This window comes from Varanus komodoensis, unplaced genomic scaffold (assembly GCF_004798865.1).
Source record: "Varanus komodoensis strain SLA01 unplaced genomic scaffold, ASM479886v1 scaffold26, whole genome shotgun sequence".
In the NCBI taxonomy this organism is placed as follows: domain Eukaryota; kingdom Metazoa; phylum Chordata; class Lepidosauria; order Squamata; family Varanidae; genus Varanus; species Varanus komodoensis.
The window spans coordinates 14,766,162-14,782,525 of NW_025335684.1; the positions used below are offsets into that span (position 1 = coordinate 14,766,162).

Sequence of the window (16,364 nt, forward strand, 5' to 3'; positions counted from 1 at the left end):
GGGGGGGGGGGGGGGCTGCTGCATTTGGCAGTCGGACTGCAGAGCACGTGGCAGAGGCAGGACCAGCCGGCCGACGTCTCCTCCACGCGGACCATTTCGGCACTCAGCTGAGCCAACGGGGGAGAAATTACTGAACATTAGGTATTCAGAGCTGAATAACCAGCAGAGCCTTAACGCTTCTAACAAGAAGCTCGGGGAAAAAAAGGAACGAAAAAGAAATGCACACGTGCTGCTCCCATTTGGACGCCCTTCTCTTCTTCCGCAGCCAGGCCCTGTGGGGGTGCTGTGCACATGGGCCCACGAGCGAACGGCGCTCCCAAACCTGCACGGCCTGTGGGGTCACCCCAGACGGGCAGCTCGACGCCCAAGGGCGACGGGCGCTCCCCCGGGAGCCAACAAGAAGGGGGCCCAGAAGGGAATGCGGGTTTCTTTGGCTGGGGAGGCTGGAACTTGTGGGCCAGGCACGTGCGAGACTGCGCTCCCAAGTGCCTTAAAGCTGTGCAGGAAGAGGCAACCTTTTCCCCTGAAGGGTCAAATTCCGCTTCAGAAAACCCCCTTAGGGCTGCATTCCAGTGGCAGGGGGAGAAGGGGCCCCGGGAAAGACACCCCAAATGCGAGTCTTGTATAGCACTTCCTGCTATACCCTGCCAGAAACTAAGCTTTAGAAGAACCTCCCAGCCTTCGGTTTTATTTATTTCTTATAAACTGATAGAGCAGGGGGAGGGGGGGATAAAAACATGCAAAAGCTGGGAAATCCCCGGAAAGGAAGGGTGGCCAGGAGAAGGGGGAGGCTGTTTGGGGAAGCCTGGGCAGCCACATGTGGACCCCAGGAAGGCCGGTTTTGTCCTGCATGCCTGGCGCTGTCCACCCCTAGTCCACAAGTTGCGGCAGTGGCCAGTGGCCAGCGCCAGGACGCTGGAGCAACGCCATGCAGGTGGGGGTCCTGCTCCAAGTGCCCCCCTGAGCTGTCACGGAGCAGCCTGTGCTCCTGCACCTATTTTGGGGCAAGGCGGCCAGCAGCAGGGGTCACTCTTGGAAGCTCCGGCTGCGACCCGGGCGGGACACCTGACCCACGGATGCTGGGGCCACTGGTCTCCCCTGGCCGGCTGTGTGGGGGCTAACTGTACAAACCGCCTTCTATCGGGGTGCTCCTTTAAAATGTCCAGGGCACCGTCTTGCATTCAAGACCAAACTCTGCAGAACCTGGCTTCCTTTGGAGAACTTGCAAGCTGTGGGAGGGGAGTGTGGAAGGCTCCTTGCTCCAGAGCGCACCTGACCTGCGGAACGGGGGGGGGAGGGGCTCTGTCCGGGAGCATGCGTTCCGAGAGGGCGTGCGCGCTGCAAAAGCAACACCCACTTTGTGCAGGCAGAGCCCCCCACCAATCTGGGAAGCCCCTCCATGCTAAGGAGCGGAAGCCGTCCTGGGACGTCCCCATAAAGGGCAGGGGTATAAATATTGAAGACGGTGATGGCTCAAGCACGTTCTGTCTCCAGGGGGGCATGCACTGCCCTCTCCTGCCTTCCTCCACTCAGGGCAGGGTGCATGGTGGATACACTTTTTTGCCCTGACAATAACGGCACGTATGGGGGGACTACAGCTCCCATCCAGTGGTCCTGCTGGCTGGGGATGAGGAGAATGGAAACTCCCAGAAGGCACCTGGCTGGGGAGGGCCGCTTAAACTCTCGGGTCACCAGGAGCTGCCAGACGTCGGGGTTGTGCAATCTCGTGGCTGGTTGGCTTCATTTAGCGAGAATGCCGAAGTCCTCCAACCGTACAAGGCAGACACAAAACGATGCTTCATCCAGTGGAGTCTATTATTTACTGCGCCTCAGCAACCAGCCTTGGGATATACACAGCTCCCTGGGAGTCACCAGCGAAAAAGAGATTTTGTTTCAAAATCAGCCAGCACAGCCGAAGGAAGGTTCGGACACGACCCGCAACAGACCATGCTCAAGGGCTGAGGATAAGTCGGATGTGGGCTGAACACAGAACAAAGGGTGGTGAACCCGCAGCTCATAACTCAACAAATCATGGGTTTTCTTCTTGGGCTGTTCATGGATGAGATAACACAATAGCCCACAGTCCAAGATTAACCTATATTCAACCTATCTTCAACCCTTCGGTGTGGGTTAGCCTGTTGTGTGAACTCAGACAAGTAATACTCCCATTTTACAGAGGAGGAACACTGAGGCAAAGAAATAAACAACTGGCACACAGCCAGCCCTGGCAGAGGGTCCCCCCATTGCAGCTGTTAAACCCTATTGCAAATCAATTGCAGTTCTGCCCATCACTGGCACAGCCCTGCATGTCAGTCCAGGGAAAACTGGAGTAGGCCACCGTCTCGGTTCCCGCCACACATATGGGACAGATACTGTCTGATTTTGCTCACCAAAGAGGACCCCTTCATCAGGGTGAAAATGTAATACAGAAGGGAATATTGCCTCTCACTAGGAAAGTAAAATAAACCTGCCAAGATCATACTGCCCTTCCACAAATCTATATAGCACAAGCACATTTGGAAAGCTGTTCAGTTCTGCTTACTACACCTAAAAATGGACAAAATTACAAAGGGAACAAATAAACTCTAAATGCAATCTATGTTTAGACCCATCCAGCTGAACTCTTTTACCATTAAATGTTTTAAAATCACTTCCAGCACAGTGTTAGGCTATTTGTGGTTATGTTTCTCACTCTTCCACAGCAGGTCGCCCACATCTCTGGCAAAGTAGCCAGAGCCTACGTATTTCGACACCGATCTGGGAAGCAGTTAGATTGTTCTGACGCTGGAAAAGAGCGTGAGCTCCTTCATTGGGAAACTGTTCCTGTTTAGCACTGAAACTAAGAGCTGCTCATCAGCCTGAAAGGGTCCTAATGGAGACATGGCGGGAGGCGGGGAGAGGACAGATTCAGTGGGAAGCATTCATTGTAAAAAACCATGTAGAGCTCTGGTCACCACACCTAAAAATGATGTTGCAAAGTTGGAAAAAGTGCAGCAAAGGACAACTCAGATGATCAGGGGGTTGGGGTAACTCCTGCAGAGAATGGCCACCCCATCCAGGACTGCTTAGTGTAGGAAAAGGGCAAGTCAGGGATACAGAATTACATATGGTATGGAAAAATGCATAGGGAAATACCTCTCTCCCTTTCTCTCGATACTGAGACCCAGGGGGGTTGAGGCTGGGTGGGAGGTGCAGGACAGATGAGAGGAGGAGCCGAGCCAGGGCTAGCCAGGTGGGGGCTATTATGAAAAGGGTCATTTCATTCCAGCCATGGAATGAACTTCCTGGAGTGGCTTAGTTGGCACCTGCTTTGTACACTTTTCAGCTCCAGGTGAAGACCTTATTTTCCCCGGAATTTTTGTTTCAGTCTGCTTCAAATTCTGTCTTGCGTTTTAAACCTTCCAACTGCTGCTAAATCTTAGCTACGTTCTCACTTTTCTTTTCTACTGCAGTCTTCAGCAGCGGCCCCCAACCTTTTTGGCACCAGAGACTGGTTTCATGGAAGACAATTTTTCCATGGACTGGGAGAGGAGATGGTTTACAGTGCATTACAAGTTACAAGTGCATTACAGTGGTGCCTCTACTTCAAATGGAATTTGTTTCAGGAGGCTGTTTGAACTCTGAATCGTTCAAAGTCTGAATCAATTTTCCCCACTGGAAATACTGGAAAGTGAATCACTCTGTTCTCAGACCCATTTCAATAAATTTAAACAGCAAATACAGTCTCCTGAAATGAATTAAGTTTGAGGTTATATAGGAGGTGTGATCAAAAAATATGGCAAATGTTTATATAAAACATATTACTACAGTAAAAGACACATTGCCAGTAATCCCCATCAAAATGCTTCCCCTCACTTCAGGCACGCTTACCCCAATGTTCTTGAGTTGCATGGTCCTGGCTGCCTCGACATCCTGAATCAATTCAAGCCGAATGGATTCAAGACGAGACGAATCCATTTGGCCTGAAAGGATTCAGGACAAGACGCATCCATTCAAGACAAATCTGTTCAAGAGGAATGGGTTCAAGACTAGGCGAATCCATTCAACACAAATCGATTCAGGACATCAAGGCAATGCGTCTTTTATTGTAATTTTTTTTCCCGACTTGGGCACACAACCAATGGTGTTTTTGCTGCGATTGCATTTTTTTCACTTTGCTCGCAGTCTGAACTTAGAAGCATTGTTCAAACTGCAGAGAGATCCTGTCTCGACTCTCATGTTCCCATTCTGGATCGTTCAAAGTCAGAGTCCTGCTGCGTGACCTGGTTCCTAACAGACGCAGACCAGTACCTATCCGTGCACCATGGGCTGGGCATGCCTGGTCTTAAATGTTGACATGTTTATGCTGTTTTACATGGCTGTGAACCACGCAGAGAGCTTGGGCTACTGGGTAGTATAAGAACGCGATCCATCCATCCAGCAAACACACGCTTCGCATGCAGGAATTCGTAGGCTCAGCGGCAGCATCTTCAGTAGAGCTGAAACACTTCTAGAGCCCTAGAAGTAGTGCGGGGGGGACCAAGGCCACCGGCTCCATCTCCCTGCTCAGGGCAGGACGCCAGGTTAAAGCATCATGCCCAAAACTCTGCAGAGCCGGAACAGGCCCCGGCCCTCTGGAAATTTACCCTTTCCCCAGCACTGTGACCCACTGCCCTCCCCCCCCCACTTCCTTGCCTGGCCGGTGGGCAGTCGGTGGGCACAGAGGCTGCCACTTCCCTGCCCCTCCTCCTCTGCTGCCCAGGCCAGAGCGAGAGGCAGGGGCAAAGCAGGCTGTGGGGGTGGGGGGGGCACAAGAGACCCAGCTCCAGCAGACTCCAGTCACGGGCCCCGTGGGGACGCAGGCCTTCAACAGGTGCCTCGGCAGGCCCACCACGCTCACCAGCCCCGCGAAAATGCTTCAGAAGGCTAAGTCGCTTGCACAAGCTGCCCAGAAGCCAAAGTGGAGCAAATCCCACTTCACTGCTGTTCTCAGGATGATCCCCTGGTCTAGAAATCAAAAGCTGAACCACAGTGTCCCTGCATTGTAAGCCAGGAGTGCGCTTTCTCTCCCCTGCAACTGCCCTTTGCAATCTCTCTTTTCTCGTTTCTCCCACTGCCTTCTCAGCACCATTATAATGCATGCAATGCTGCTTACATTTTTAGCTGCAGCCTCACTTGCCATTTTTCATATTGTTTCCCTACTGTCTTAAGGGGGGGAAAAACAGCACAAGGAATGAAAATAAAATGAGAATTAAAATGAGACCGAGTCATTTGGAACAGTACCATATCGATTTTCTAGAGCAACAGATGGTTTAAAGCCGGCTCTGCTTCTTTTGGAAATCCTTTTCCAAGCAGCACCCTGAACACATGCCGCAATCTACTGATCCCATCTGAGAGAAGCCGAGCATTCAGTGCTGCGCTTCCGCATCCCACCATCTCGACCGATGCACTTCTGCACGCGGAAGCCAGGAATGCTGGCTTCTGCACCACAAGCCTACTCCCGCTTTTCTCCTCCTGCTCATACGAGACAGTAAATAAACCAGTCATGCCCAGCTTAACGTTACATCTGAACCCAGGATTACAGTTAAGTGTGCTCAAACAAACCACCTTTAATTCAGCAGGTTGTTGTAGGTTTACCTATCCTGGCTTGTTTGGCTACAATAGACCATAATCCCAGGATAAACTGCTCTTGCAAGCAGAAGTAGGAGCACACGGACTGAGGGCCCCACCACAGATCCTGCACGCACACAACAGGTGGGGTTTAATAAACGGGTACTCCTGGATTAAGACAATGTGTGAATGCAGCCCCTCCCTCTTAGCCAGGGATTGCTAATTTCAAAACTCTGTCTTGTGTTAATCATGGTTACTGCTGTCACCCATGTCATGGGTGAAGGCCAATAGGTAGAAATACCCAGGTAGGTATCCCACCCTTCTTTAAAGGAGCTCCAAGTAGCTTGCAGGATTGCTGCCCTCCTTTTTCCCCACCTCACAACATCCCTGTGAGGTAGATACAAAAGCCGGCCTGGGGCCATACCAGGAACCTCCTGGCTCAGTGAAGATTCAAACCTTGCTCCCCCGAGTTCAGTCTGAGAAACTTTGCACAGGGCTCGTGTCAAACCTCTCTCACCCCAAGGGCGAAATTCAATTTCAGGCAAGCTCTTACAAGCAACATTCCAGTGTGGGGCTGAAGCCAAGAGGGCAGCATGAAAAATCCCAGCCTATTTTAAGTTAAACTTTTACGTCCGGTCACTAAGCCATCGGTGAGGCTTTATAATGCTTCAGAATACGAAAGCATATCATGCAAAAGCCAGAAAACCAGGCAACTGGTGGTAGAGGGAAATGGAGAGGAGATGGCCAAGAGGGGTGGACGGGGACCTTGGCTGTGCCACGGTTCTTCCGTGGGTCACCACACCTCTCCCTGACTAAACTACCCAGGTTTCCTGGTTCATCTTTCTGGATTGTGTAACCACAGGGCTGGGGAAGCAACTTCAGTTCAACAGAGGCGCTCTGGATCGACAGGAAGCAGGAAACGCTGCAGAATCCACGTTTCAGCATGGGTACTCACGCCACTGACCAGGTCTACCAGCTCCTGATAGCAGATCTGTCCCTCATCATTGCTCTGGGCCAAGGCCACCAGCATCTCCAGCTTTCCAGGGTCCAAGGGCAGTTCATGGCTGTGCACCAGGCTGGCAAAGGTCTCCACGCCAATGAAACCGGTGTTTTCGGGATCAAGCTGCCAAAGAAGGCAAGAATGAGCGCGAGCCAAAAGGAAGCAGGTTAGGTTCAATCCAGCCCCGCGCTTGGTGCAGCATTTAGCACTGGGAAGCTCAAGCAGGGCACACGGAAGACACCAAATGCCCACCCCGTGCGGCTGCAATGATCGCCAGATGCTTCCACGCCTAGAACACATCTGGAACCCAGAGCTGGAAGCCAAATAGGATTTGTATCAATGGGGAGAGAAAGAGGACTTTAAAATCCCAAGCAACTCCTTGCCCACCCTCTTGAGCAGCAAATTTGGTTTTCTTGGGGGCAAATGAAAGTAAAAGCGGTAAGCAAGGCACCAACAGGAGGAGAGCAGTGAGAGAGAGGAAACCTCAAGGGTATCCAAAAATAAAGATTTTTTTGGCCCACTCATTTCATTTCCACTTTAAAAGTGCATCGCTGTGTTCTCTCATCTGCTCCTTTAAGCAAATGAATCAATTATTCAACATAAATAACACCATATGGACTAACTGGCACGATTCATCTTTTCGAGGGGAGAATATAGGAGCCCAATATAGAATGTTGATTTCTCCCCCGCCACAACCCCAGAGAGAGCCAATCTTTAAACAAGCCATTAAAAATGGCAAGCTATGACATCGCTCATAAAGAGAGCCAAAACATAAGGTTTCTGGGCCTCTGAATGGAGGACAATACTACTCGAGAGCAAGGCTTTTTCATGCCTTCAATTGACGCCCAAATGTTTTTGAGATACAAGAAACTGTATATGAGGTCGGACTATTTCTCAGCTCCATGCTGGTTTCTCCAGCTGTTCCCAGTACAAAACATCTGGTGACTGCGAGGGGGGCTGTATAACAACCCCTGGAATTCCTAGCCACAGACCCTGCGGGCTGGGGCTGATGGGAGTAAGCGTCCCAAACATCTGGTAGGCACCACGCTGACGGAGAGTCACCCTCCAGGGTCTCTGCAGCAGAGAAAGACCTCTTCCTGGCCCCTGCGAGATGACCCTTCCTGGGGGCGACCCAGCCCCTCGGCACGCCGGCACGTGCCCCTCACAGCCGCACTGGCTCTGGCTGCAGCCCGGCTCCATCACCCGCTTGCCTGCTCATTTGCCAGGAGACACAGCAGAGAGTTTGGGGGCACCCAAAAGGTGAGGAAGTGCACAGAAAGGGCTTGCCATCAGCAGTGCGAGAGGCTTCCTGCAAGGGATGCTGCTTCATGCATCCAAAAGAATAATGCTTTACGCACGGGCCCCAGCAGACTTAGACAAAGGCACACAGGAAGGTGCCCTTCACCAAGGCAGATGCTCAGTGCCGTGGCATCTCCAGGGCTTCTTGCCCTAAGATCAAACCTGTAGCCTCTGCATATGCAAAACTAGGGCCCCAGCGCTGCTCCATGTCCCATCACTACACACACGACATACACATCCAGGGCAGTTTTCCAGGTGGATTTCAGCCCGTACCTGTTCAGCATCCATGGGAGCTCTTTCCGTGAGCCCTCTTAGCAGCACACAAGTGTGTGCGTGTCTTCCTGGGGCTGTGGCAGGGCATGGAACGCTTTCCCTCCTACCCTGTGTGCAGCACCCATGAAACACATGCCCTTCACACACATCTTCATCGTTTTCCTAACCAGGAAAACAATGTCGCACAAGGCCAGTGCAAAGAAGACCCTGCTGGATCCGGCCAGGCCTCCCCCAGGCCAGAATTCTATTTGCAGCGCAGCTGACTGGCTGAGCCGGAGAGCCCGGGGGCAGGACGGGACATCGCAACACTGCCCGGATGCTGCAAATACCGCCCTTGGGGCTAGTCGCACACACATCCGTCTCTTTCATGAATTTTGTCTGGCCCCCTTGGAAGTGCTCCAAATTGGTGGCTATCAAATGTTATAATAATAATAAAATAATAATAATAATCTTGTGGCAGCGAATTCCACGGTTTCGCTATACACTAGAGGTTCTTCCTTTGATCTAACCTGAATCTCCCAGCATCTGAGAGGGATGGTGTGACGTGGTGTCCTGCTCGGAGCAGGGGGTTGGACCTGAGGGCCTTCTGGCCTCTCCCAACTCTGCAATTCTATGACTCTAGAGGATGAGAGACTGCCAAGTTCTAGGTTTATGCAAGATGAGTACCCCCCCCCACGCGCACGCGCTTTCGCCAAACCCCACATCACTGGATACGCGGTCACCCTCTCTGCTACTTATACTCCGCCTTCTCTATGCTCAATAGCCCCAGACATCGAGATCTTCTCTCCTCCGGGAATCGCTTCCACTTATTTTGATTGCCATTTCTCATCCTTTTTCCAGTTCAGGCAACACCTATAAAATAGCATGCAGCTAAGACCCTCAGCTAGGCTGGAACCAAAATTATCTCCCTCATCCCTCACTATCTCATAGGAATCTCGGTTTTTATTATTAAAAAACAACTCACTCACCCCCAGAGAACACAATTTCTCCTCTTTAAGCTATGAAGATACAACTGAAAGAGTCTGGGGGGCACTGCAGCCTGCAAAAGCATTTCTATGAATCAACGTGACAAATTCATCTCGAGACGTGAAGCTACTTTTATGGTTTGGAAAGGCCAGTTTCCCCCTTTCCAGGCCATCCTGGGTAATGCAAGGAACAGTGTTGCCAACACGGTCACTTGGAAGAGCGGTGTGTGTACACACCTGAGGAAATCGACCCCAGTCCACAGAAGCTCAGGCCAGATGAAATCTGTTAAGGCTTTAATATGTGAGCACTACACGTGTTCTAAAAATGCTAAATACAAACCAATCCAAGATGGAAGAGCTGCGAAAGAGGAGCTGCACCCTGAAATTTCAAGAGGAATGCAAAACTCCATGGTGCGAGCATTTGGCAGAACTATTAAAACAAAATAATTCTTTAAAAAGATCATCATCTTTGGCCTACTATTCCCCAGAGAGGAAAACTATACAGTGCAGAATACCCCAGCACTGTCGCTGAAGAGCCACTGAAGAGGGTGAAGAGTGCTTAGGGCAGGAAGAAAGGAGAAAACAGCCAGGGGCTACTGAGATAACGTACCCCTCTGCCTCCCAGGATAAACATCACAGAAAAGGGGAGACTAACCCACCCCCATAACTCAGCCAAGAGAGAACAGCTGCAGGGAACTCTTTTTTCCCCTCTGCCCTGAAGAACACCTGTAAGAACTTTGAAAGGAAGAGCTGAAGAGCTGCCGCCTGCATTTCCTCTCTGCTTTTTCCCTTCTCCCCTCCCTCCTCACCAGTTTCCTTTTGTGTCATGTCTTGAGGCTTAAGGACAGGGACTGTCTTCTTATTCATCTGTGTAAGCCGCTCCCTGAGCCTTTTTCAGTTGAGTAGCAGCATACAAATGCTATGAATAAATAAACAAACTGTAAGCAGATGGGCATGCAGAGGTATTCCTGTTTAATCTACGGGAAGGAGGCTGCCAATATCCACCTCTGCACTGCAACAGAACTCTCACTCCTGAAGCACTTGAAGGATTTAATGGCACTTCAGCGTGTCTAGACCGGCTTATTAAGAGCTAGAAATGTTTCACTGAGCAAGAAGCCACAGGAAACTTCATGGCTCTGTGCTGTTTCAGGGGTTGAGTATGGGTTGCCATCGAACCCTGGGTTAAGATGTTGTCTGAATCCAGTCCAAATAACAAACCATGGAGAGCAACCCGCAGTTCATAACCTCACACCAAACCAGAGTAGTGATTAAGAGCATGGGACTGGGACTCAGATGATCTGGGTTCTGGTCCCCACTCAGCTATGGAGCCAACTGGACTTTGGGCCAGATACAGACTCTCAGCCCAACCTATCTCACAGGGTTGGTGTTGTGAAGAAAAAGACTGAGAGGAGGAGGAAGAGAATTATGTAAGCCACCTTGAGTTTCTTAAAGGAAAATATGCAGGATGTAAATACAATGTCTAAACACATTAACAAAGCCTTGACTTCTCCCCATGGGTTGTGCACGGTTAACAAGTCACGATTCGTTATCCTGGCTGCGCTCAGACAGCACAACCACCCGCACTGCAACAAGGTCCCACGATTCAGTGGCAACCCACGCACTACCCACGCTCAGTCCTTCAAAGCAAAGTCTACCAGCCCTGCATAAAGGCTGAAGAAATCCCTGAAGCTCTTAAGCATCCTAAGTTTCACAACCAGGTACCCCAAACCTTTCTTAGTCCTTTGGATACCAGTCTTGGAAGAAGCCATGCACTGCAGTCCAACACCTGCTTAGTCAGAGATGAGCCCCACTGAATTCGGGGGGCCACGCTTCCAGCTAAGAGAGTACGCAGGGCTGCACGGGATCTGCACGGCACGAGCAGGAACCATCCAGCATCCCCTGGAGAGCAGATGCCCTTTGCTTACTTGGAGCATTTCCATACCATACCAAATTAGCCTAATGGTTCTCAGCACGGTTTTCAATTTAAAATAAACAACAGCAATTAATAACAATAAATAATGCATTACAATAACAATCCATAAAGTGATCAGCCATAGAAGTGAGATGATTACAAATAAATGGAAAATTAATCACAGGTGTGGGGATATCTGGTACCAGTGAATAGCTGAAAGCATCAAGTACAACAGCTCTCCGGAACTTGAGCAGGGGATCAGCCCCATGGACAAGATGCCCCAGGAGCAGGATTAAAAGAACCCAAAAAGATGACATTGAAAAGCAGGCATTTAATCAGTCGGTAACGATGTGCATTCCAGGCAAATCAGCCGGACTCCTCGTTCTACACTGCTGACCGTGGAAATGGACTTTCAATGCACAACAAGAGGGCGGACAGTCACTGTGCTTTGGCAGAGTTCTTGCGTGCGCAGCGGGGGGCTCGGCAGGCAGCACACGCCTTGCTGCAACTCTGCGCAAGCTGTTCCGCCCGCCAGATTCTCACAGGTCGCGCAGCAGTTGAGAGGGCAAGAGCGAGGGCAGCATGAAAGGCAGTCACCCCGGCTCCCACGGCACCATCCCTGCAACCTGCGTCTGCCCACCTGGATCCAACCCATTCCGCCTGGAGCAGCAGCTCCAGCACCTTCAGTCTTTAGCTGGAAGGAAACATTTCCCCAAATACAAATTTTCCCGGGCATCTCCAAACTCAAGCAAACTGCTTGCACTTCCTGTTGGCTGAGTATAGCACAAGTCCATCTGTTGCAGCTGCCAGGGGAGACTTTCCTCAGGAATATGCTGGAAATGGTTTGCTCTTTTCCAGTAGGAAGAATAAATAATATCTTCTGTCTAATTCTCCAGCCTGAGAATTCAGTGGCCTTTTCATGAGGCGTTTGGAGATGAGGGAAGCCACGCTCCTCAGAGGGGAGGTCCCAGGGTGGCCCAGGAGGCCAGGGCCGGCCCAGGACTTCGAAAAGCCACGTTGGCCCTGGTACATGCACAGCAGAAGCCCTCGGCGAGAAGAACCTGGTCAGGCACTTGGCCTCCGGCACAGACAAGGATCAGATACTGACAAAAGCAGAGTCGGGATTAGGAAACATCAAGACTTTGCAGGGCCAGGAGCAGCAGCTGAGTCGGGAGCACAAGCAGCTGCCACAAAAACTCAAATACTGCAGCCAAGCAGAGCAGGGCTAGCAAGTCTTTCATGGAGCCTCCCGTGACTCCCTGTTGAACTGCGGGACTGGGCAGGCCCTAATCCTGTGCGCATCTACAGCTCCAATGAAAATCCCAAAAGCACAGTCAGCTCTTGGTTAACCAGAACTCAAGCAACTGGCACTCTCAGGCAACCAGCAAAAAAAGCAAAGAAGTAATACTTTAAATAAAAATCAAAATAAAATCAATTTCCAGAGGAAATGTAAGTCTAAGCTTGGCGCTCCATGCCCACACCTGCCGTAACTAAGCCCAGGTGTGTAAAGATGCTGGCTGTTGGGATCTATTGTTATTCAAATGTTGTATTCTTGCCCAACCCCAAGCATGCTGGAAGAGTTCCCAAGCAAGCATCCAGGCAGAATGCTCACCCTCCAGCAAAAAATGGAAATACGCAAGAGGCTTGGAAAGGCGAGAGCTGTGCAGCACTCAAGCAGGAATTTGATGTCGGTTCATCAGTGATCTGTGACATTAAGGCTCAGTCTCAGAAGGTAGAAGTTTGCCTATATTTGTCTTAATTTGCTTTTAATTACTGTATTTCAGTATTAATATCAAGTCAATACAGACTTTATGGTATGGTATGGGGCATAGAAATACTTAGGCCTATTTTAATAGAAACTCTCAGGCAACCAGAAACTACATTTATCCAGCATCTACCAATCCCCAGGGATACCAGTTAGCTGGGAGTCTCCTGTACTTCCAAGGAAAACCAAGCTGCCTTCTCTGTGAGGCCACCAGGGGGAGCTGCGTAGCTCCGCAAATCCTGACAATCCGGGTTCTAGTCCCACTGACCCGTGGAGCACATCGAGTGCCCTGGGCCAGTCCCGACTCTCATCTGAACCTGCTTCCCAGGCTGTCGGGAAGATAAACTGGAGTGGAGGAGAAGCATCATGCAAGCTGCCTTGGGGACCCTGCAGGAAACAAAGGTGGGACAGAAACATATATTCAATGAAGCAAGACGGGGCGCCGATCCTTCTCTGAAGCAGCCTAACCAGCACCCTTTTTTGAATGGCAGGCACTCTGCTAGGACACTCTTGTCTGCCAGGCATCTGAGCATTCCTGCATCCAGAGATGCAGGGCCACCAAAGCAGTGGCCTCAGGCAGCAGATGCTGGGAAACGCAGCAGGGTATTGTGACCCATAGGACCTGCCCTGTGCCCCATAAGCTGGCCTTGGCGGTGGGACAAAGTGCTTCCTTCCCCGGTCCTGAATCTCTCGCCATTCAGCCTCACGGGATGGTGCCAGGTTCTGGAGGGGCAAGATGGAACTTCTCTCTTCAAACTGCAGTCTGGCTTCTTTCATTAATTCAGCGCTTATGCTTCTAGGTGGTGGCTGTCATTTTAAAAGAAGTTGTTTAACCATTGTTATTCCAAAGGAGATGCTCTTTTTAATGATATGCAGTCGAAACAGTTTGCTTTCTGCTTTTCTTGCTTGCTGCTTGAGAAATGACAAATGGAGAACAGAGGAGACATACTGGAAAGGGAGAAATTATATAATAGAGTAAAATATTGAAGCCTTCGCTGCTCTAGTCTATTTATCCAAGTGGCATGGATGCAAGATGCTTAGGGGGCTGAGCGATGCTACCCCTAATACAAAATTAATTCCGGCACAGTGCCAATTAAAGCCTCACTGTTCCTAGTCGCCGCTTTTATCCCTCCCTTGGGAGGTCACTGGGGGACACTGGAAGTGGTTCCTGTGGATTATTTAGGTCAGCCTATTACAAAGCGAGCCAGCCGCCCTGTGGTGGCCAGCCGCTCTTTCCTCCGTGCCTCATCCCAGACCAGGAGCATCACCAAGTGCGCCCAGCAGCGCGCACAGCCACACCGAGGCGGCTGCACAGAATGCGCACAGCGACTGCCTCCCCGCCTTCCTGCACTTACTGGGCACAGCCACATCGTTCCCCTCCACGCACCACGCACCACGCACCTGCACGGCACTGCCACAAGCGACTATGCACAAGAACTTGCGGCAGTGGAGGCGACGGCCCAGGTGGGCTCAAGCTATTTTTAAAGAAAGGGTCCAGGGCCTCCAGCACCACCTGGCACCAGCCTAGCCCACCTGTGCAAGGCAAACTGTGGTGCACCAGCGGAAGAGCAGCTCGTGGCAAGAAGAGGCCCACGGATCAGACGAGGTCCAGCTCGCTCCAGCAAATGAGCCAGGCCACGTGGTGCAGTCGTAATGGGTATAAAAGTTTCCAGAAACTCTCAAGAGCTGATTTTGTCCTGCTGCATCTTCCTTAACGGCTGGATCACTTGTCGTCTGCTCAGTTCATTCACTGGACTGAAACATGCCTATCATCAAACTGTCAAGGGTCGCTTCTCATCACCACCACTCACTCCAGGAAACATGAGGCAACATGCATGGCTTCCTCTTTGCTTCTGTCCTCACAATAGCGATTCATTCAATGCTTTCATTTGGGATTTTTCTATGCCACCTTTCTGCCAAGGCACACGAGGAGGTCTGCCTTTTTTTGAAATACAAGCGGATATTACTACAAAAAGCAAAAAGAGCCATCAGGCACTAAAAGGCAATTCTCTCCATGCTGTTATCCGCACCTTGCTAACGTGCTGGGGTTCGGTCTAAGTTAAGTTGTAGAAACCAAGGTAAAATTTGAATCGGGGCCTTTGCATCTTGCATCCTTCGCTGGGGTACACAGCCAGCGCTCCGTTTGGAAGTGACAGCCAACCCAAAGTGGTCCTTCCCAGCTAGCCAAGCCATTGCCCTCTGGCAAACAAAATTCTGCCAAAGAGGTTGCAGGGTCTAGTAGAAGTCTAGGGAGAGCAAATCAGGAACGTGGCACCAGGGCCTGACTGAGCCCCTGAACCAATTTGCTCTCTGTGCACATGATCTCTCCTGGCTCAAATGAATCTAGGAAGGGCCTGCAGCCTCTTCCAAACCATCTGAAGAAAAGACTCACCTGTTTCCAAGGGGCACAGAGATAATGCCCGGCGTGACCGTGGCACCAGTAGAACCCGCTGGCCTGATTCCGTCAGTGGGGAAGCAACGGGGCTAATGCATTTTCTCGCCTCCAGCACATGATTTGAGGAGCTGCACTCCAGCCAGGGCAGAGAGTGCCACTCCAGCCCAGCCCTGCCCTGCCCCTCTGCTCCGATCTGCTTCACAGCTCGGGCAGCCCCAAACCTTTGGCCAGGATGGGATAAAATGGGGAGGCAGCCCCACACACGCACACACCGTGGTCCCGTTGGCCAGGAGCCCTACAGCCTGGCCCTGCCTTTCTGGGGGGCCACGGACACCCACCCAAGCCAGACCTGGGGCTTGCACATGGCGTGACCTCTGCCTGGCACGGCGATGCCCGGCAAAGCAAGGTAAAGCAGCGCAACTCAACGCAACCAACGCAGCGAGCCGCAATCCGGGCTGGAGGAGGCAGCGAGCCTCCACCCGCCCCGCTGCCAAATCCATGCAGGTCTCTCGGGACTCCACGCCGCCGGAATGCCTGCCTGGACCCCGCCCGCCCCGCGCCTGGCATGGGACCTTGCGCCGCGCCACCCACGCAGCCCCGGCGCCGCCCCGCTTGCGCCCTCCGGTCCTGCTCCCCCATCGACCCCACGCCTGCTCAGGGACGCGCTGCCAGAGGCGCCCGGGCTCGGTCCCGCCGCACGTGGACCTGCCATGGCAGCGCGGATGTCCCCGTGCGCCGCGCCCGCCCGGACGGGGGCTCGGACAGGCGCGCCCCGCGCGGACCCGCGATCCGTCCGCGACCTGCCCGCGGGCGCCGAGCCTCCCGCCTCCCGCGGCGCTCCCGGGGGGGGGGGGGCGCCGCCGCCGTGGAAACGGCGCCCGGCTCACCTGCTCCTGGATGAGCTGCAGCCACGAGCTCCTATCCATATACCTGCGCGGGGTCGACGCCGGCGCGGAACGAGCAAGAGGGCGCGCGGGCGCCACCGGCGAGGAGCCCGGGCGGCTCCCTTGCCTCCGCTCGCCGCGCCTGCTCGCCTGCCTCGCCCGCCGCCGGGAAGGCGATGCAGCCGCAGCCGAACTCCGGAGGCGAGTGGCGGCCGGGCGGCGGGCAGCCTATGGTAGCCCGGGGGGCGGGCCGAGAGGCGAGGCGAGGCGGGCCACGCGGCG

General features: G+C 52.4%; 1 protein-coding gene across 4 annotated transcripts in view; it reads right to left on the reverse strand.

Moving 5' to 3' along the window:
- Positions 1-16,124, reverse strand: part of RHBDL1 (rhomboid like 1) — a 32,576-nt gene extending 16,452 nt beyond the window's left edge. For 2 of the 4 annotated variants that reach the window (XM_044433581.1, XM_044433578.1), the window contains exons 1-3: positions 16,086-16,124; positions 13,121-13,123; positions 6,554-6,712 (exon numbers count right to left, since the gene is read on the reverse strand). In XM_044433581.1, coding sequence (XP_044289516.1) covers positions 6,554-6,712; positions 13,121-13,123; positions 16,086-16,124 — 201 coding nt within the window. Of the gene's footprint in view, positions 1-6,544; positions 6,713-13,120; positions 13,124-16,085 lie in introns of those variants that run through there. The other 2 variants (XM_044433577.1, XM_044433580.1) reach the window with 2 other exon arrangements.
- Positions 16,125-16,364: the final 240 nt, after the last annotated feature.